Source organism: Cuculus canorus, chromosome 3 (genome assembly GCF_017976375.1).
Source record: "Cuculus canorus isolate bCucCan1 chromosome 3, bCucCan1.pri, whole genome shotgun sequence".
NCBI classification, from domain to species: Eukaryota; Metazoa; Chordata; class Aves; order Cuculiformes; family Cuculidae; genus Cuculus; species Cuculus canorus.
In genome coordinates, this window is record NC_071403.1 from 43,149,116 (window position 1) to 43,169,989 (window position 20,874).

Sequence of the window (20,874 nt, forward strand, 5' to 3'; positions counted from 1 at the left end):
GGCTAAACAATCCCAGTACCCTCAGTAAGACTTGTGTTCGTGAGACCTGTGCTCCAGACCCTTCATCAGCTTTGTTGCCTTCCTCTGGACACATTTCAGCAACTTGATGTCTTTCTTGTACTAAGGGGCCCAAAACTGAACATAAGTTTTTGCTGTGTGGCCTCAACAGTGCCAAGTGCAGGGCACAATCATTTCCTTGCTCCTGCTGGCCACACCGTTTTTGATACCAAGCCAGTATGCTGTTGGCATCTTGGCCACCTGAGCACGCTGCTGGCTCATGCTCAGCCAGCTGTCAGCCAGCAACCCCAGGTCCTTTTCAACCAAGCAGTTTTCCAGCCACTCATTCTCAAGCCTGTAGCATTGCACTGCGTTGTGACTGAAGCATAGGACCCAGCATCTGGCTTTATTCAATCTTGTACAATTGGCCTTGGCCCATTGATCCAGCCTGTTCAGGTCCCTCTGCAGAGCCTTCCTGCTCTCAAGCAGCCAGCCACTCACACCCAATTTAATCTGCGAATTTACTAAGATGTGCTCAATCCCCTCATCCACATAACTGATAAAAATATTAAGATATTAAACAAGACTTAGCCGCAACACTGAGGCCTGCAGAACACCACTTGTGACTGGTCACCAACTGGATTTAACTCCATTCACTGCAACCCTCTGGACTCAACCATCCTGGCCAGTTTTTTACCCAGCTGGGTAAAAATCTATGAGCTGCCAGCTTTTCTAGAACGCCGTGGGAGTGAAGTGTCAATGGCTTTACTAACCCCAGGCAGAGAGTTCAGAAATCATTTTTCAGAATGAGTTACAGCAATTTGGTCATACACTGAAAAGCTTAAGTATGTTAATGATGTGATTTTGGTGGTTATTCTTGTGTCCAGGATGAAATTAATGAGATGTGAAAAATCAGTAGCTGATCTGTGCCTAAAAATATATTCTTCCCTACATTTTGGCCTTAAAATAAGAGATGGATGCATTCCAAGGCAAAGATGAAGGTTTGCTTGGAACACTTGGAAATGAGAATAAGGGAGATGTAAAGTTATAAGCAGCAGAAAAATTAATATATTATTTTAAATGTGTCAAAGAGCAATCTCACTTGAAATATTTGACCAAATTCTGATAGAGATTCATTTAAGCAAATCATTACATTACAGTGATGGTATACATTACAAGTAAGTCCGTAAGTTTAAATATACATTTAGAGTTACAACTGAATGTACAGGTCTTTTTTACAATACATACAATTAGGAATGAAAAACACCCAAACCCATAAATAATGCCCATTTTACAGATGACATCTTTTTAAACTAAAAAACAAAAAAAAAAAAGAAACCAACAGCTTTGACCGACTGCAGCTGGGGCATTTTGGTCCATAAAAACCCTTTCTAAAAATAGAAATCTTTTTTTTTTTTTTCATAGCAGCAATGCTTTCTTCAAGCATTTGGATACAAGTAATTGTGAGCCCATTTCAATAATTTTAGTTGACTGTATAGATCTACAAAAGAAATTTCAAAATTACACTTAATTTATCTTCCAAATATGGAAGAAACAAACAATGCCCCACATTGTGGTATCCTGCAAGTGTCACATTGATGCTTTAAACTAAGTCCATCTGTAGTACGCAGACCATTTGTTCACATAGTAAACCCACATAAATGAACTGAGAAACACACTCTGCAACAGGGAAAGCTTTGGAGCTCACAAGATCTCATCAGAAAAAGGCACATTTCATAAAATACTTATCACGTTCAGAAAGATCTTCAGGCAAGGCTTTTCGGAGCACAATTTCAAAACAGCTTGTTCTTATTCCTACAATCTGCCGCAGCAGTCTACAGCAGCAGTCACTTTTCGTTTTCTTTCCCAAGAAGTCAGCACCACTTTGGGGGAAGAACGAGTGGAAATGAAAAGCCTGTCAAGCTCATTTAGAGTGATGTGCTCTTCAAAAAAGCTTCCAGCAAACAGTGTAGTTGAAATTAAGGCTGCAAAGCTGCCATGGTGGAAATGTGCAAATTCTCTTTCAAGATGACTGGTCAACTGGCAGTTCCACCGGAAGACCAAATAAAATTAAAAATAATAGTTATTATTATTGAAAAAAAGAAAGAAAGAAAAATGTTCACAAGAAAGAGTCCACGGGTGGGGCATACGAGAAGCCCAAAAAAGCCTCAGCGGCTTCTTTGACGCTGGCAGTAATGAGGATGCTGTCTGGAGACTGGCCAATGGAGTTGGGAACTGGCTCATCTGTAAACTCTGGATCGAAGTGTCGCAGGTCACTGGGGCCACTCTGTGGAAAGGGCAGAAAAGGAGAGGCACAACATTTAGATCCAAATGTTTTGTGCATACACAGTTCAACTCAAAATGGGGACAAGCACCCTTTGTGAAGACTCAGTGTTATCACTTTGGGCCCACTGTTTAACAGCCTTTGCCAGTTCTAGTTTGACCTTTTTTTTGTATCCTGCTGCATATTGTCTCACTAAAACCAAGATGATTCAATTTAATACACTAACTTCCAACTAAGCTCATGCAACAGAAGCCAAATGCAAACACACCACTCTGTCGTGCAGCAGTTTGCAGGAAAGGACATTTATCTCTGAGCAAGTAATTAAGCTTAGTTTACAGAATGCTTAGAAAGTGAAAGACGACCACCTTCACAACCAGACCCCTCTCTTTAAACATTAGTATCCAACAAGCCAAATATAAATCTGCACTTGGGAAGCTACTTGCTTTCTTCACCTTACCTCATCTTCCCCTTTGGTAAAAAAGGGATGCTGGGGATTATTTCAAAATATCCATGCAAATGAAGCATTTGTGAGAGGCCAAAAAAAAAAACCCAGTTAAACTTAGACTATCCATCATCAAAGAGCCAGCTACCATTTATTTTTAACCCTTCCTGGACAGCCACAAAGGAAGGAAAACCTGTGTTCCCCAAACACGGCCACCTGGCTAGTTCCCCTGGCTTCTGGGCACCCCAGAACAAAAATGAGGAAAAGACACTCTCCATACATTCTATAATTAGAAGTGATACGTACCACATTTGGGTTAAAAGGGGGTGTAATCTTCTTATTAATGAGATCATCCCAGTTAATTGGGGAGAAGAAGATGTGATTCTTAATCTCCATCTGTTACAGAGAGAAAAACAGATTAATTCAGACCCAAGCTAATGTAAGTAGTGTGGCCTAGTCATCCTTGTGTGCTGCCTACAGGCAGCAGTCAGTTTGCACTTACAAAGTCCTCCTTGGCACCAAGCCTCTTTGTCCTATCCTTCTGCAAGAGGCCTTCCAGTAGATGTCTAGCAGAGTTGGTAATATTTGGCTTCAGCTGCAAGGGTTTGTTCAAGATGTTGTCATACATTTCTGCCGTGTTCCTGCTGTAAAAGGGCGGCTGTAGGAACAGGAAAGGAGAGACACAGGTTAATGAGACTGACAGGTGGGCACAGGGGTTCTTGTGGGGAAAGGACGAGTAAGCTAGTTTGATCTGCCACAAAGGATTCGTTCCTTACCAGGCCATAAAGCATCTCATACAGGACTGCTCCAAGGCACCACCAGTCCACAGTCCGGTCATAGGGCTGCTTATGAAGAACTTCAGGAGCAAGATACTGTGTAAGAGAAAGAAGAAAGACATGTTAGCCAAACGGACCTTTATAGTTAGGAAAGCCTCCCCATTCTTGAAGGAAAGCAGCTTAATGAATCCCAGCAATACCTAAGCTATTGGAAAGCTGCAAGCTCTTTTTATAAAGGGGATCCGTTCGAGATCTGTTCCCTCCTGCTCAACAAGCTCTACATGTCCTACACATCCTCGATGGCAGTTTGATATTACAAGACCCGTAATACTCCCTTGCTTGTCTAACCCATGATACATATACACGGGAGATGTCAAGTTTTTGCTGACGAGCACAGCACTTGCTGCCGCTCTACAAGTGCTGGGCTTGGGGCTGGCCATACCTCTGGTGTGCCGCAGAAGGTGGAGGTTGTGCCATTGTGCTCTATGTTTTCTTTGCAGAGTCCAAAGTCAGTCAGGACAATGTGCCCCTGCGAATCGAGCAGGATATTCTCTGGCTTCAAGTCACTGAAGGAAGAGATGAAAGAGAAGCATTCATTAGATGAGCTACAGAGAATATTTTAGGTGTAACTATTTACAGACTTTGCTAAGTCATGAAAAATAATTAGAAGCAATTCTGAGCTCATACTGAGATCAACTTGTCAATACTTATTCAACAGAACTCGTGTTTTTTTCAGTCTGACAAACTGAACAAGGTTGCTTACCGATAAACAATGTTCAGGGAGTGTAGGTAGCCCAGTGCACTGGCAATTTCAGCAGCGTAAAATCGGGCTCTTGGCTCCAGGAAGCAACGCTCCCTCTGGAGATGGTAGAACAACTACAGGAGACAGAAAGAACAAAGTTGTGTAAACGGCGCCAGCCTGCTAACAATGCACTTAATTAGACTGAACATATATAGCCAGGGAGAACAATAGCAGGAAATGGCCTAATGATCCTTTGGTAGCTCAAAACATGGCAGGCTGGAAACATTCAATCTAGTAACTTCCCCCCAGCAACCCCCCCCCACTCGCCCTGTGACTCTTCCTCTTGCAACTTTTATTTAAAAGGAAAGGTGAAAAGGTTTACCCTGCCACTGCACACATGATAGGAAATACTACTTCACTGCTTACCTCTCCACCATTAATGTAGTCTAGGACAAAATACAGTTTGTCTGCAGTTTGGAAGGAGAAGTGAAGCCCAACCAGGAAGGGATGTTTCACATTTTTCAGCAGGACATTGCGCTCTGACATAATGTGCTTCTCCTGAAAACATAAGAAATCATCAACATTTAGAACACTTGTTTAATAATAGAAGTAAAAATATATTTGATGGACATTGTAACGGCATCATGAAGAAGCAGCTTACCTCCTTTTTCTTCAAAATTGCTTTTTTCTGCAGGACTTTAACAGCATAGAACTGCTCTTCTGCCTTATGTCGTGCAAGAAGAACCTGAAAAAGGATAAAATCCCAGAACTGAGCAATACTGAAATACAGAACACCTTATAAACAGAACTGGAAACAAGCCTGTATGTTAATTGCTGAGCACTGCTACGCTCTGGTTCCATGTGCAAGCAAGCCTTTTGCTGGAAATGCCTCACATTATTACCACTGTGGCAGATAAATCAAGCCCAAAGTTTTTACATCCAGTTCCCTTCCCCTCCAAAAGCAAAATACGTATATACTCTCCCCAGTACCACTTCCTCCTCACTCTCTTGTGCTTTCGTGACTCTCAAGTGCAGCACCCTGTTCCCTCTCCCTACAGCTATGTATGCAGGAAGTCATAAACTGGGCAGCGAGGCATGCCTGGTTTAAATGACTTGGTTTAAATGACCACCATTTACCAAAGCCAGTACGAAAACCCGACTCGCACGTGTTACATACAAAAACTGAAGAGTAAATAAATTACAGGAAAAAGGTAAGATTTACCTTCCCAAAACTGCCTTTTCCAATCACTTTTAAGAAATGGAAGTCTGATGGTTTGGCATGAGGGTTGGATGACGGACCAAGATTGATCTGCTGTGAAGGACTGGGCTAGGAAAACAGACAGAAACCGCATGTATTAAAACTGCTGGGTACTCGAGTCTCAACACTGTCTTTTTTAAAAATATATATAAAATTAACTTGAAAGTGAAGATTAGCATTCTTTATATCACTGAAAATTTAATCTCTGTTAGATATCTTAAACTATTCGGTACTGCCTAAGAAGACCATAACAGCCATAGTTTACTAAAAAGTTCCTGTCGAGGTCTTAGCCATATTCCATAATGGGGTAACGGCTAGTTAAGCTTATTTTCCAATGTTTCTCCCAGTCGGGAAGAAGCTTCAATCTAACTTGATTACCCTTTCCCCAGTTACATCAGTGTGCTATGAGCTGGACTAAAGTAACACTCATGACGCTAATTTTGCTATGCTTCTATTACTGGCCGGTTTGATGTTCTAAAAATGCTTTACTAAGTAGAATCTACTTACCGGAGGAGAAGGATTAGTATTCATGAGTTCAGGCTCTTGAGGCTGGGAGATTTTCAAGATAGATTGAACTTCAGGGCTGCAAAGATAAAAGCATTCATTGTAAGAGCAGAAGCTTCAGGCAGATCTTTTCGCTAGAGGGCAAGCATGTATCATGAATGATGAGTTTTGGTTTGGACTATTATTGAAGGCAACTAATACAATCTATTCGATTTAAGGAGTACAACTAATCCAGAGAAGGTAAATTCCGTGATAATAAAAAATGTCTTTATACTGTAAGTATAGTTCGAAATACGGATCACTAGAGGTCCCATCCAACTTATTTCTCCCAAACTCAGCTCATGGAAGATTGCTGCCAAATGAGTAAGACCTCAAGAGGATAAATTAACTCTTCCGTAACAGTCATGCCAGAGGCATTACAGGAAACAAACATTTGTTTAACGAGATCTCGCAATGCACAATAATATTTGTGATTGAAACCCAGTCAAAATTTCTGATACTTACTGCTTGCACGCATAGGAGTTGGTGGCTATCTTCTGAATGAAGTCATTTAGCCCCATTCTTCTCTGCTTCATGAAAGCTACAACGTAAAAAGACAGAGAAAGGGAAAATAAAATCATTAAGCCATCCTAACAGAAAACCCAAAAACCTCCTCGGAGAAGCCCCCTCGCCGCTCACCGATGAGGATGGCCACCATGCCCCTCATCTTCGAGTAGGTCAAAGTGGGACCTGACGCCTCGGCTGCTTTCACAGTCATTTCGGAGGGAAGAGGAGAGATAAACGACGCGCCTCTGAGCCACCGCCAGCTCCCAGCGCAGCACTGCCCCGGGGAAGCACGGCACAGCGCTTAAGTGGCGGCGGCGAGGGGCGGGACCAGCCAGGGGAGGTGACGCTCGTTCTCCCCCCGCGACGTCTTTAGAGGCGGCCACCAGCCGAGGATGTCGACCGTGATGGGATGGGGGGAGGGAAAGGAGCGTCACCGCCCTTGCCATCGTCCTACCCCAGGCGCTGCCCGCGGGGGAGCGCCCCCCCCCAGCATCCCACCGCGCAGAGCATCCATGAGCCAACGCATCGAATCCCTTTTGTTTATTTCCTATAGCCCGCAGCTCTGCCTCCCTTCTTCTGACACTGACCCTCTTTTTTTTTGGCGATTATAAGAAGTTGAATCTGGCTCTGTCCTGGACGAGAAACCCTTCTCAACATCGTGTTCCCCCCGCCCGGTCCCCGCAGCCGCCCCGGGTGAGCGGCGATAAGGGGACGCTGACGTTTCCTTGAAGGAGCCGCAGTGACTCAGGAGAACAAGATTTCCTGCCTGGTTTTCAATAAAACAAACAAACGTCCCTTCTGTGGACGGCCCTGATCGCGGCTGGAACATTACTGGGGAAAAAAAAAAAAAAACAAAAAAAAAAAAAAAACAAAAAAAAAAAACAAAAAAAACCCCACAAAAATCACAACCAAACTCAAGATCTTTTTTTCTATACCAGAAAGGGAAACAAGGCCGGGGAGGAATCCCAGTCCCCTGAACTTGAAGAAGGCAGAGGTCTGCTGCTAGAAAAGGTAGGAGATGACCGACGACTGGGCAAGTGCAATAAAGGAGAAAGAAGGGGATAAAGAATGAAGAACAGCCGCTCGGCAGTTTTCGTTTCCACCGCACACGGTCACTTGAGAACACCGTGTACCCAGCATTTCATTGCTGAGTCGCTCCATTGCGAGGGCAGCGGGGTCACGCCAGGACCATGGTGCAGGCGCTAAGCACGAGCCCAGACGATGCTCCCGGGTCCCCCCACCCGGGAGGCGCAGGAGGGTATCACAGCCTGCCTCCAATTCTCCCCCGGAAGCGCATCATCCCCTCTCAAAGCCCTCGCAGGGGCTGCAGCCTGGGGCTGCCGGGCTCCTGCCCGTGGAACTTTCCACCCGACGGGGCGTTATTCAAGCGCGCATTTCTCCTCGCTGTCTGAACGAAGGGCGCTGGGCTGCGGCCAGCAGCTCCAGCTGCAACGTGCCCCCGTCCTCCCCCCGCCTGAAGCCCTTTTTTTTTTCCCCATTTTCTCTTTTTATTCTTTCTCTCTGCACCCGCTGCTGCTGTCTCCCCGCCCCGCCCCCCGCAACCACAGCCGGCCGCTGGGCGGCATCCCTTGGCAGCCGCCGGTACCGACTGCCTCGGGGGGTGATGGCAAACACCCCAGCCCAGCAGCCATCAAAGGCTGCAGCTCACCCCGAACAGCGAGAGGAATGGCCTGGGGTAACCCCTGCGAGGTGGGCACGGGTCTTACAACGCCCTTTACAGCGAGAGAGCGCAGAGTGATGCTGCCCCGAGCCGCCCGGGTCCTGTCCGCAAGGGGGGAAGCGGGGAGGGGAGGGAAGCTCGGGAGCCGGCGCCACGGAAGGAAGCGGCGACGGGCAAAGCAGGGAAAAGCAAGGAAAAGCCGGCTGTGCCTGGCGGGGCTCTGGCTTCTTCCACTTGTTGCTTTTCTCACTCAGTGCCCAAAACTGCCAAACTCGTTAATGGAAGTGGAAACCAAACACACACCACCCCCCAAATGGCCCACAAAAAATTGAACAATACTCCTAAACTGGACAGACTGGAATAGGGGGCAAGCAGTTTCCTTTTCCCTCTCTGGACTGCTTTCAGAGCGGTGGTGTTTAAAACTACTACAGACTCGCAGTTTTGAGGGTAAGCGGAGTTCCCGGCCCCCTGGCATCTCCCTCCGGGCTCAAGACGTGGCGCCCCCGCAGCCCGGCGCCACCTCCCCGCCAGCTGCGGGGCTCCCGGGCAAGCTCCGGCACAGCCTCCCCGTCCCTGCGGCACAACCTGCCGCGGGCTGCAACCCGCTTCCCTCCTCCCCGCTCCGCCGCTGGCCCCCACGCTGCCCGCGAATGACCCCGGCGCATCCCCCCCTCCTCCTCCTCCGGGTGCATCCCCAGCGCAGCCCCCTCCCCCCTCCAGGCGCATCCCCAGCGCATCCCCCGCTCCGGCCGGTTCCACCGCTGTGCATCGGTGTTTTGACAAGTGCTCCGCTGCCCTTGCCAAGTCACTTGGCCCCTTTCCGCACCGAAAGCAGCCCCCGCTGCACCCCCCTCGTATCCTCCGCTGCTGGAGGGGTGATATCCCCCGCGGGGAGCAGTTTTCCTGGCCGGGACAGCGTGTCCCTCCTGCCGGCATAGCGGGTGAACGCACCTTTCAGCGACGACTTTTCCTCTTTGCCCCTCATCTCGCTCCCGGCTGAGCCCCCGGGAGGTTGTGACTGCGCTCCTGTCCGACGCCGTAATCCCAAATAACTCGCCTTCCTGGCCGGGCGGCTGAGCGGCAGGAGGGAGGCGGCGAGAGTGGCGAAACCGGCGGCCGCTCCCGCTGACCCCTTTATGGGCGCGATATCGAGGGCGGCTGACATGCGGGAGCGCTGTAAAGTTCAGCACGGGCCGCCCCGCACACTCTGCCCCGTTGCAACATCGCCCTCCAAAATTACTGTAATCATCAGCGCGCACACGCGGCGGGGGAGGGGAGGGAAGCGGGGTGTGTGTCTATCTGTGTGTGTGTGTTTGTGCACCAATTGACCTGCTAACCCTGCCCCGCGGCGGGAGGCGCTGCCCGCGCTCCCACCCGCGGCTCCTACGCCCACCCCGCGGCACGGGCTCCGCGCCAGGGCTGGCGGAGTCGAAGCGGGGTGTGTGCGGGGGGGGAAGGCTGCGGTTCCCCGCGGTCCTTCCCCGCCGGCCGGATAGAGCCGGGGTGGGACCGGCGCCCCAGCTCCGAGCTGGCACCCAGCGCTTTCCGCCGGCAGCGCCCCGACGGCTCCGCTCCCCGCCGCCCGGCCCGGCGCCGCGCAGCCCCGCCCGCGGGCACCCACCTGCCCGCACCGCCCTCGCCCCCTCCCCGCGCCGGGGCTGCCGCTCGTCCTACGCGGCGCGGATGTTTGTAATGGGGAACGGAGGAATTCCTCCCAAGGGATGGAATTCCTCCCAAGGGATGAGCTATTATTTACAATTAGCGCGGCGTTTTAAAGTCATGAACTGTGTTCTCCGTTTGGCTTGAAAGCCTGAGTGTCCTAAGGCTGAGCCTTAAAACTTTCCTCTACAATGATAACAGAGATGATAACGGCTGAAACGGATGAGAGGACAGAAGCGAGGCAGAAGTACCCCAAGATCCCCTTATCTGCGTGCCGGGTCTTAGATAAAAGCGTCAGACGTTGTGAAAATCTAAATACATTGCAAGGGCTTGCTAGCCGGCTGCACACGAGCCAGCAGTGTGCCCAGCGGGCCAGGAAGGGCAGTGGCATCTCGGCTTGTATCAGAAACGGTGTGACCAGCAGGTCCAGGGAGGTTATTCTCCCTCTGTACTCGGCACTGGTGAGACCGCACCTTGAGTACTGTGTTCAGTTCTGGGCCCCTCACCACAAGAAGGATGTTGAGACTCTGGAGCGTGTCCAGAGAAGAGCAACAAAGCTGGTGAGGGGGCTGGAGAACAAGTCTTAAGAGGAGTGGCTGAGAGAGCTGGGGTTGTTTAGCCTTGAGAAGAGGAGGCTGAGGGGAGACCTTATTACTCTCTACAACTACCTGAAAGGAGGTTGTGAAGAGGACGGAGCTGGGCTCTCCTCCCAAGTGACAGGACAGGACAGGGGGGAATGGCCTCAAGCTGCCCAGGGAAGGTTCAGGCTGGATATCAGGAAAAAAATTCACAGAAGGGTCATTGGGCACTGGCAGAGGCTGCCCAGGGAGGGGGTTGAGTCACTATCCCTGGAGGTATTAAAAAGACAGGTAGACGAGGTGCTCAGGGACATGGTTTAGTGGCAGATAGGAATCGTTGGACTAGATGCTCCAAGAGGTCTTTTCCAACCTGGTGATTCTATGATTCTACAATCAAGAATTTGTATAGGGGAAGACTATTCTCATTGTAAAAGCAAGGAGGAAAGTAGGGCGCACATGTTCTAATAAACCAAACAGTTCCCGTAACATTTCATGGCACCAAAATGCAGTCTTGCACACTGTCATGCTGTTGGCGTGCTTTGCCTTGTACTAAATAACAGTGTGTTAGGAGTGTACAGCTAAGAAATAAATAGCAAAGAAGAATCAAAGAACTGCGGATGTTTCTCTGATTACTTGTCTCCCTCAGATCTGAATTTTGACAAATTGTCCTGAACTTCTAAATAATTCTTCAAAGTAAAATGAATAAACCAGGAGGTGAACATTCAAAATAAGAAGGAAAGGGAGGCTACGCACAAGAAATATAAGAAGTTACAGAACTCCTTGCTCTGGGATATGCACATACTGGAAATGTGGATGGGTTCAAGAATGGCTGGAGAAATCTATAGGGAAAAAACCCCGAAACGTGGACCTTGGGCCCATACCTACAATTTGACAGTCTTATATTGCACTTCAGAGTGCGATGATACTGTTTTTATAGTCACAGAGTTTAGCCAGCTCACGAAACCCCAGGAAGGAACTGCTGCTGGGCTGTGAGAGATGCAGAAAGACACAGACTGTGGCTGGAATCATGGGCAACTAAGGCATAAGGACAGAGCAGGTATAACTTGCTGTCTTACTGGTATGGGTAACCTGTTGACAAAGAGATTGGAACATGCCTGACAAAACCATAAGGGATGTGATTCAAATTCTCTTAAAGAATGAAGACATGCACATCGCCAGTGTGGGCTGTGTTGGCCAATGCAGTTCAAACAACTTTCAGCAGTAGCTGGACTGTGGAAATTCACCTCCTTAGAGAAGTCTTCTCTTTGGAGGCTTTCTTGATGTGCAGTGGGTGGATAGGTGCAAGTCTTGTCTCGCAGTGTTTACTGGGCACCCAGAAGCTTTTCCCTCTTGCCCTTCAGGAAGGTCAGAGGCTTCAGCAGCCCACGTGGTAATGGAATTTGTGAGCTCTCTTCCTCTGATTCTGTCCTGGTCCTCACTGTCTGCTGCAGAAGGAGATTTATGAATGTAATTTGGTGCCTCCATCCTTCAGGAATTAGATTCTCAGATAGCTTCTGAACTTCAGCTTGGCAAATAATTCAGTGCTAAATGAATAAATTCCTGCTTGCGTATCTTGCTGAATCAAGACCTTAGGATGCAGCAGGTTAAACTGTTCCTAGAATTATTTGGCTGACTCTGTAAGGAAGCTTCCCAAAATTCTGAAAATATTTTTGTCAGTATTTGCCTTTCAGTTAATTAATCAAAGATGGAATTCAAGCCTTGGACTGCAGGAATGACATAGCCGCCAAATACAAAAGGAGATTGCACTCCTAAGAACATCTGTCTTCTGGAGCAAAATCTCAAAAGCTTTTCTTCTCCTTCTGTAAATCCCCAACAAACAAGTTCTTGTCTGTGACCTTGTAATTAAGTTTCATGTGCAACAGCCAAAACTTTCAGTCAAGACTTTCAGGCTACCCCCACAAATTATGTCTGCAAGTAGCAGAGAATAGATAAGGAACTGAATAACAGCTTTAATAACAACCCCAACTGAGATTTGAAATCAGGAGACTTCAAATGCTGTCAACAAGTCTGCTAGATATTGTTCTAACAGGAGGTTTATTGACTGAAGCCCTTATTGATCTGGAAACATCTAACATTGATTTCAGCTTCATAGTTTACCAAACACAAATTTGGAACATCTTTTATTTCCCTTTCCTGATGCTTACGGAGCAGGTTTACTGCATTGTCAATAAGAGGCTTTAGTGCCAAGGGATTACGCTCACAGGATCAGAGAGTGATGCAAGGCTGCACTGAGAAAAAAGTAATTTCCATCCTCGTAGAAAGCAGTGGAAAATTACAGCATCCTTTAGATGCACTGACCTCTAGCTAAAACAGCTGATAAAGGATGGCCCTAAGTTTAATTCTAATTCCGGCACTCTGATTTGAGTCTAACAGAGTTGTTGTCCTTTTATGAGCAAATGTTGCAGGTATTTCAGCCCGTAGCAGTCAGAGAGGGGAGGAGCACATTTGTATGCCTTCCTCTGAGCGTGTCACCCCACAGATTAGTTTCAGTCCTTGCAATACTGTGTAGACTGTCTATCTTAGAGTCCTCATAAAAGAAGGTTGGATGGCTAATACTTGAATCCATTACTGTTAATGTAAACTTAAAATAATGTGCTGTGACTGCACAGAGTTTGGCCTTATCAGAACTGAGTAATGCTAGCATGGCAAGGGAGGTGAAAACATAAGATGGAAAAGTGTTAAAAAAGGTTCACGAGAAAAATGAAGGTTATTAGTGACGCTATTAATTTGGGCTACTGGTCTCCTTGGTCATAAGGCAGCCTGAAGTGAGGATCTGGTATGCTCTGGAATGAATAATGTGAGCACGAACTGTCTGCTGACTCTGCCCTTCAGATTTTCCTTCCAGAATTCTACCTTTTGAAGGTTAATAGCAGAGGTGGATTTAGGCATTTTCTATCAAGGATACAATCTGAACAAGTTTCCCTGTACCACACGGCTGAACATATGTGCTAGAATACAAATGACAGCTGATCTAACCTAGCTATCAGCTCGACTGTCTTTCCCTTGTCTCTTCATCTAGTGCTCCACAAGTTGTTTGCTACCATGATATCTCAGTGTCTTTTAAGTGTACACAAACCCCCCTGTCTTCACCACTGTAGTTCATTATCTTGAAAGAAACATCTCTTTAAGCTTGTAAGCCTTTCAGCAACCTTGGAGTTATGGCACCAAATGCTGTAAATAGTGAGCAAATTAATCAAAGAGAGGAATTTTAGCTAGAGAGAGGTTCAGCTGGCTGCCACCTCAAAAGAGCAACTTGAACTCTTGGAGCTGAATTGGGTGTGAAAACAGAGGCCTAGTAAAGGGATGCTCACACTGTCTGGTCTTAATGCTTTTCCTCTTGGTGATACCACCATGTCTCTTGCTATTACAGTGACTGCTTTAATAGTCCTTAATATTTCTAGATTTTCTCTCAGGAAATGTCAGAGGCTTCCCAGGCAGGAGGATGCACAACACGCATGCTAAACAGGGCCTTATCTGTAGTGTTTTCTCTCTATTAGTCTAGTATTTTAGGTCATATTTGCCACTTAGTTATCTGCGTCCATTTTTTCCAGTGGTGTTTTTACAGTATTCCTGAGGGTAGACTAATTAGTCGGAGCTAGAGGGTGAGGGAAGAGGTGTTAATTTTGCCCTAGGTCACTGGTCTGAAATGGAGTCAAAATATGTATTTATATATTCAGCCATAATATATTTATCCTTCTTAAGTTTTGGCATTTGAGGTAGCCATGTAGTCACCTTCTTGGTCAGAAGAGACAAATGAATACCCTGGAGGCAACTCAGTGCATCTGTGGCCTGAATCAGGCATTGCCTAGTTTTGAGGTGAAAGAATTTGGGTCTGAAATCCAAAGGTAGGTAGAGGTGTTTTTGAATCACTTTTTGTGGTTGTTATTTCTGAAGACCCCCGTGAAAAAAAACGTGGAATTACTTTAAAAGATCGTATTGTCAACACGTCCTGAGAGAGCTGGTAATTTTTTCCCTGATTTATATGTAATTATATAAAAGGTAAAGTCTCAGTGGAAATTTAAATACCATCCATTATAAGCAGAGAGTCCTTATCTGGCTTAGTCCAATCTAGCTATGGACCGGGGAGAAGACTTGTAACATTTGTGTAATGCTCCATAGTGCCCATCAAGGTGAATTATGTATCTTGGCTTCAAGCTAGTAGCACTGCATGGTTCTGTATTGTGCTGGATAGACAAGATATACCAGCTTTCTTGAAATTAGCTGATGTTATCTTACCTTGGGCTGTGCCTGATATCATCTCAGAGAGATATAGAAGTCCTATTTTATAGAAGTGGGAATTAAACGATAGGGTAGACAATGTGTCTCATCCGAGGGTAGTCTGTGGCAGAACCAAAAATTAAATGCAAAGTTAACTTTCTCCCATTCTAATAACTGGATTAATCTTACTGAACAGCAATATATCTTCCATATCTGCAAACTTCATTTGTGTAATTACACACGTTGTAAACATTCAAATTTGGATGGCAAATGGCAGAGCAGGTACTGCAGGCATCTGCTGTACCTTGGTGGAATCCTACCTAGATATTTGATATTGCTGCAGCCCTGGTTCCTTTACCAGCAGGATCTACCAATCACAGTGAAAAATGTAGGACTTGGAAATACTGATACGTAAAAGGTTTTCTTGTGATTCAAGAAAAGGCCTGAATCCAGATTTGTGGGGAAGGGAAGGAAGTATAACTGTGTCCACATTGAACTGGCAGCTGGTAGTGTCACCTGCCACCATCGAACATATTGCAAGTGCCAGGAAAGTGCTTTTCCCACAGCACACAGTGACTGTAAAGAATATTACTGTAAGAAAAAAGAAAGTCACATAGCTGTTTCATAGGCAGACACAGAAATAAAAAGCCACAAACATCTGCAGCATTAATTTCTTTTTTTTGCATTTCCAGATGCTATTTTCAAAGCTGTTCATTCATTCACTGCACTGTGAATCTCTTTACAGTATTCCAATTAATCGAATTTTTTTAACACCTTAAGCCCTAAAGTGAACTGGCAACCCCTGATATGGGTTTCATTTGCTTTGATAAAGCTGCCTTTACTTTTTTGTAAGTGCTTTATGTGATTCCACAAAGGGCTTAACATCAAGCAGCCACGCTCAGATGTTTTAGCCATAGGTTTACTAGACTTCAGGACCAAAAGGAGCTGCTAGAACATCTATCCTGGCTGGCTGCTTAACACAGATTTGCATTTGCTGCCACACGTACCAGGTCTAACAACCTTACCTCTGGGGTTTCTTGTCAAACTTGGGGTTTTCTTAAGTCAAACTTGAGTATCTCAAAATTTTTATGCAAGGATAAGAATCAGGAGATTTTGACAAGCACAAACACCCACCCATGCATAATCATGCAATAAACCACAGGCTGTGAATGTATGACCTTTCCAGCTTTCTGCAAGGGCTTACACGCCCCAGTGCATCTGCAGCTGCTCATCAGCACCCACATGGTGGGTGTTACCAACCCTTGGATCAGCTGGCAGATCTCCACGTGGGAGCTCCCACTAACTTGCATTAGTCAGCTAGGTGATGAGCACCTGGGCACAGCCTCTTCAGCTGGCACAGCTGAAGCTGGGGGCAGTTGTGTATAGTCAACTGCCTGCATAGTCAGTGTGCAAAGGCAAACAGTAAAAGAAGTACCACTGAGCTTACACACATCCGCTGCACCATCATTTTAACCTCATTAAAAAAAGGATACAGTTCGGGAGGTGTTCGGGAGGTGTACTGAACTCTGTAGCGCTTCCCCTCAGAACCTTATAACACTATGCTTTTATCAGAAAATATTTGCATACAGGAATCGGGAAATCTAGTGTATTGGAGTACGGGCAAATGCAGTGTGACTAGTACATAATTCTCACCACGACAGCGATCTCTATACCTGCAGTGAGGTGGATGCAACACCTCCTCGTTCTGCCTAGCTGAATATCATGGACTGATCTTTCACACAAGACAGATGTAATAAAGCTGTAGAGTATTCTCTTCAGAGTGGAGGGTGGAAGACCAGGAGAAAAAGAATCGATTTTGAGTAGGGCATTAGAAAAATTAACTCCTGTAATTCTGGCGCAAATGTTGCAAACACATCTCAGTCTGCTGCAATATAGGAAATGTTACTAAACAGTTCATGTTTTGTTGACAGTGGAGCTCTTTAGAAATGCATATAAAGTTCTGAGTGAGAATGTTGAAACGGAGAGAGGTTAGGCAAAGTGCCATCCAGACAAAATTGAAATCAAGACTTTTTGGCTTTGGTGTTGTAGAACTTGTGTAGACAGATGAATCACTGAGTGTAAATATAGAGTTTAAGTACAGAAAGGCTATACACAATGCAGCTACCAGCAGGGGCTTTAGTCACTGGCACAGTATGGCACTGAGGACTTCTCTACAGTTACAGGGATTTGTGTTACTAGTGTTATTATTCATGATTTTTACTTAGCAATTGTTTTCACTTACACGTGTTTTTATCCAGATCTTTAAGACCTCACACAGGCAAATATTAACAGTGACATTTTAAAGAATGAAGAGATGAGGAAGTTGGATGACTTGGGTCATTGTCATATGATGAGCCTGAAATAGAATAAGCGTTTTGTTGGGCTTGTGACTTTAAATCCCATGCTCAACTACTTGGACGTGTAGTCCACCTCCTACATGGCAAAACCTGACAATTTAGCTCATTCATTGACTGACCAAGTTTGACCAACTCGAAACAGTGGTTGAAATCACAGCTACTGGAATCTGAATCAAAATAAAATGCAGTTACCTTGAAGTTTGCAAATAATGCTCAAGTTTTGAACTGTTCCACAATATTTAGATTCTTAGTACTCTTTTACTGAAATGACATATAGGGCAGACAAGGAGCAGAGAAAGAAAGGGAATATCCCAGAAAGGAAGAAAATTTGCTTGTGCCAGTGTTTGAGATATGGAAGTAATACATACATGATGAGTTGCATAATCCTTTTAATGATTTCACTATATCTGCTTCAAAATGGATAGTACATGGTAGTGAAATATGCTTAGCTTTGTCTGGAGATAGTACTCTGAAGTATTTTTTACAGACCATGTTTTTCTCAGCCTTAGTATTATGTACACATATATAACTGTGATCGTGTTTTTAATTTAATATACATTTTTTGTACCTTGTTTAACTTCCCTAATTTGAACAGCATACAAAGAACTTTTAAGTCTTTCATCTAGTCTCAGGTCACACTGATGAAAGATCTGTAATCACTCAAGCCCCAGAGCATTCACTCTGGTTATTTCAAGTGTATTTGTCTTTATGTGCTACAACCACAACTAGTAAACTTCCAAGTCACTCTGGCTCTGTAAGCTGAGTCATAGAATAATATAAAAGGACTTCTATTTGTGCATTTGTGCTCACTGGAAAACATTTGTGTGTACAGTAATGACTAATGAACTAGTGAAGACATTTTTTAAAGTCAACTTAATAGGAAAATGTGATTTATTCGGGGGGGGGCAAAGGCTGTAATGATGTTAGAAACTGTGAGAACCAACATTAATTCATTAATATAATGAGAGTATTTTCTATATACATGCTTTTATTCTCAGATGTGGTGGTTTTTAAATATTGAAGAATATTTTTAGCCTGAGACATCAGATCTCATTTCATTGTATCAGCCTATTTATGACTGCCAGAATAGGAAATAAACTTCTCTGAGTATTTCTGAGTATTGCCTTCTTTTTTAGCTATGTTTCTGAAATCCTGTTAATTCAAGGATTGCTTAGGTTTTTGGAAAACTGTCCATGGACCACCTTGTACAATACAGCTCTACGGTTTTAATTCACAAACAAGCATAACAAAGCGAGCTTCAAGTGTTGACTCTCTTGCCTTTTTCAATAATGTCTTGAAAATATTATTACATTTGTTTCTGTGTTTCCTTTGCTTGGCTGATTACTTAGGGAAAAAAAAAGTCACCAATTTTCAAGTCACCATCCATATTTAATAGCTACAAGTACTGCAGAGGCCACAAGTTGGGAAATGACTCTGAATGGTATCTAACACAGACCGTTATTGAAGGTGTCATCCTGGGGCAAGTGGAACTTTGGTTGGATCAAATTAGCAATTCAGATGGTCTTAAAGCAATTTAAGAATGCTAAACTGATTAAAAATTATTTGATCAATATCTTACAGATGTTGCCTTGTAAAAGGTCCTGTTTCGTCACTCACTGTCATTTTACTGGAAGATCTTTAGGTAGTTTTTAAAATTACGCTTTACTTTGAATTGGCTTCCCAGGAATTAAAATCAGTTTCCAAGATATACGCTATCGTTCAGGAGCACGACTCAGCATCCTGACACTTCTGTTGGACTGGCTTACAAGAAATGCGGAACCGCTGAGATACTGAATTCTTTTCACAACACAAAATGTTTAGACTGCTAAGAAAGGAATAAAAAGAACTGATGTGGGAGTGCGTGGGGAACTCTGTATAGAAAGAGGAAGTATTGTGTGACTGAGCAGGAAAGGGGTACAAAGCATTTGTTTTGGTAGTATTTTCACTTGTTTGGGGAGTATTTCCATAGTGAACTGGAATCTGGCCCAACACGTAGGTATTACTTCACTCTGAAGTGGAAGACAGGCACTAATTTGGAGCAAAACACAACAGCTGTCAGCACTAACACATAGCAACACAGCACAACAGCTGAAGGCAGGTTGTGCACAACACAACATCCTACTGAAACTGTAGAGTATTGTAGAGCCATTCTGGGCTGCAAGAATCACAATCAACACTCTGCCTTCTATTAAAAGAGAAAGCTATTTTCCAGGCTGTCTTTTCTGATGGGGATTGGTTCTTTGCCTCCAAAAACTCTGGGATACGGTCCCATCTGTGCTACAAAAACTCCAGGGAAGTATACAAGGCAGCAAGGTGTGGACATGACAAAAGCCCTTTTTGATTCTGCCTGGAAAGGTGCTTCTTTACTATGGACAGATTTGACAGGAAAGAAGTTTAGCCCTCATCTTTCCATAAACATTGGCTAGTCTAGAGTATACAGCTAACCCTCATGATGTAAGGGCCATTTGCTCCTTTGGTTTTGTCTCAAGATTTAATTTTTTTTTTTTCCAGAAGCCAAGTCAAAAAATATGACAGTTTTTCTTATATAAAATAAATTTCTGCTTATGCATTAGTTCTTGAGCAAGTTGTTGTTGGTCAGATCTTTGCAGAGTTGTGGGGAGGGCAGTGTACTGCACTCAGAGCGATGAAGTCATTTTTAGAGGAAGTCCTTGTATGGACAACTTATTCATTGTTTTGGAATACTTCAAATAGCATTTCCAAGAAGACCAATTCGAATTCCAGATTTGGTTCTCTTTATTCAATTATTCTTCAGTCATCTGGGATGCAGAGGCAAGCTTGGTATGCTGGTGCAAGAGAGCAGTGCAGAATGCTGAGACAAAATCCCTGACAGAGGCTATTTTGGACCTGCTCCACCAAAACAGAAATTTAATGCTCCTACAGAGTTATAAAGGGACTGAAATAAATGAAAGATATATTTCAAAGGCTGTGATAGTAAAACTCCTGAGCAGCACACTCAGTGAGATGTAGAACAAGGTAATTATTTGGAGGACTTTCTTCACCCCTGACTTACCCTTCTCTGGAGAATGAAACTTGTTAGCTTATATGATTTCAAACGTGATCCATCCCCATTTGCTAAGTACATCATTAGTCTACATTTGTTCTGGACCACAATGTAGCAATAGTGACAGGGCATATTTTTCTGCACTGCTCCATTGCTTTTCTTTTTTCAGCCTTGTTTTCTTCTGTGTTCATTCCATTCTTTCCACTGTCCTTGGAGTGATCTTTTTTACTTAATCTGCTCCTGCATTCTACTTTCTTTTCTCCCTCAGGCCCTCCTTTCTTCCTGGCTGTTTTGAATTGAAGGCAGCATTCTAAAAGCAACATCATCAGCTACAGTCATCTTCAGAGGAACATCATGAGTTCAATGTCATCTTCAAAATTATTTCAATTGAAAGAGATGGCTTCCTTACATTTTTATTTCAGAGGATGGAGTCAAATAGAATATAGAAAGCTGTGCACAGTTTTGGCGATATACTTCAAAAAGGTTGCCAAAAAAATGGAGACGGCCAGAATTGAGGGTCAGGATGGTCAGGGTTCTAGTGCACAGGACCACTGAGGAGAGGCTGAAGAATTGGACTTGTGTAGTCTGTTGAGGAGGAGGCCAAAGGCAGTTGAACAGCAACCTGTGACTTCATGACAAGGAGCTACAAGGACAGTAGAGCCAAACAGTTCTCAGCGGTACCAGAATGGATAAAAGAGGGAAATGGCAGCAAGATGAGTGTTCAGCTTGGACATGAGAGACATATGTCTGTCATGTAGCAGCAGACGTAAGAGCAAAAACTTTGTGCAG

The 20,874-nt window shown here is 44.7% G+C and overlaps 1 protein-coding gene across 2 annotated transcripts; it reads right to left on the reverse strand.

Annotated features, from left to right (window-relative positions):
- Positions 1 to 1,627: 1,627 nt before the first annotated feature.
- LOC104058233 (serine/threonine-protein kinase Sgk1) lies at positions 1,628 to 9,482 on the reverse strand. Of its 2 annotated transcripts, none has more exons than XM_054062677.1 (12): positions 9,182 to 9,482; positions 6,508 to 6,583; positions 6,007 to 6,082; positions 5,464 to 5,568; positions 4,903 to 4,986; positions 4,668 to 4,799; positions 4,263 to 4,375; positions 3,942 to 4,065; positions 3,500 to 3,595; positions 3,226 to 3,381; positions 3,030 to 3,119; positions 1,628 to 2,284 (listed from the first exon to the last, which is right to left on the reverse strand). In XM_054062677.1, the coding sequence occupies exons 1-12, from the start codon at positions 9,393 to 9,395 to the stop codon at positions 2,117 to 2,119; spliced, it is 1,434 nt and encodes a 477-aa protein (XP_053918652.1). In that variant the 5' UTR covers positions 9,396 to 9,482; the 3' UTR covers positions 1,628 to 2,116. The 2 variants fall into 2 exon arrangements, with proteins under 2 accessions (XP_053918652.1, XP_053918653.1); XM_054062678.1 differs by lacking the exon at positions 9,182 to 9,482 and adding an exon at positions 6,682 to 6,887.
- Between the last annotated feature and the right edge of the window lie 11,392 nt (positions 9,483 to 20,874).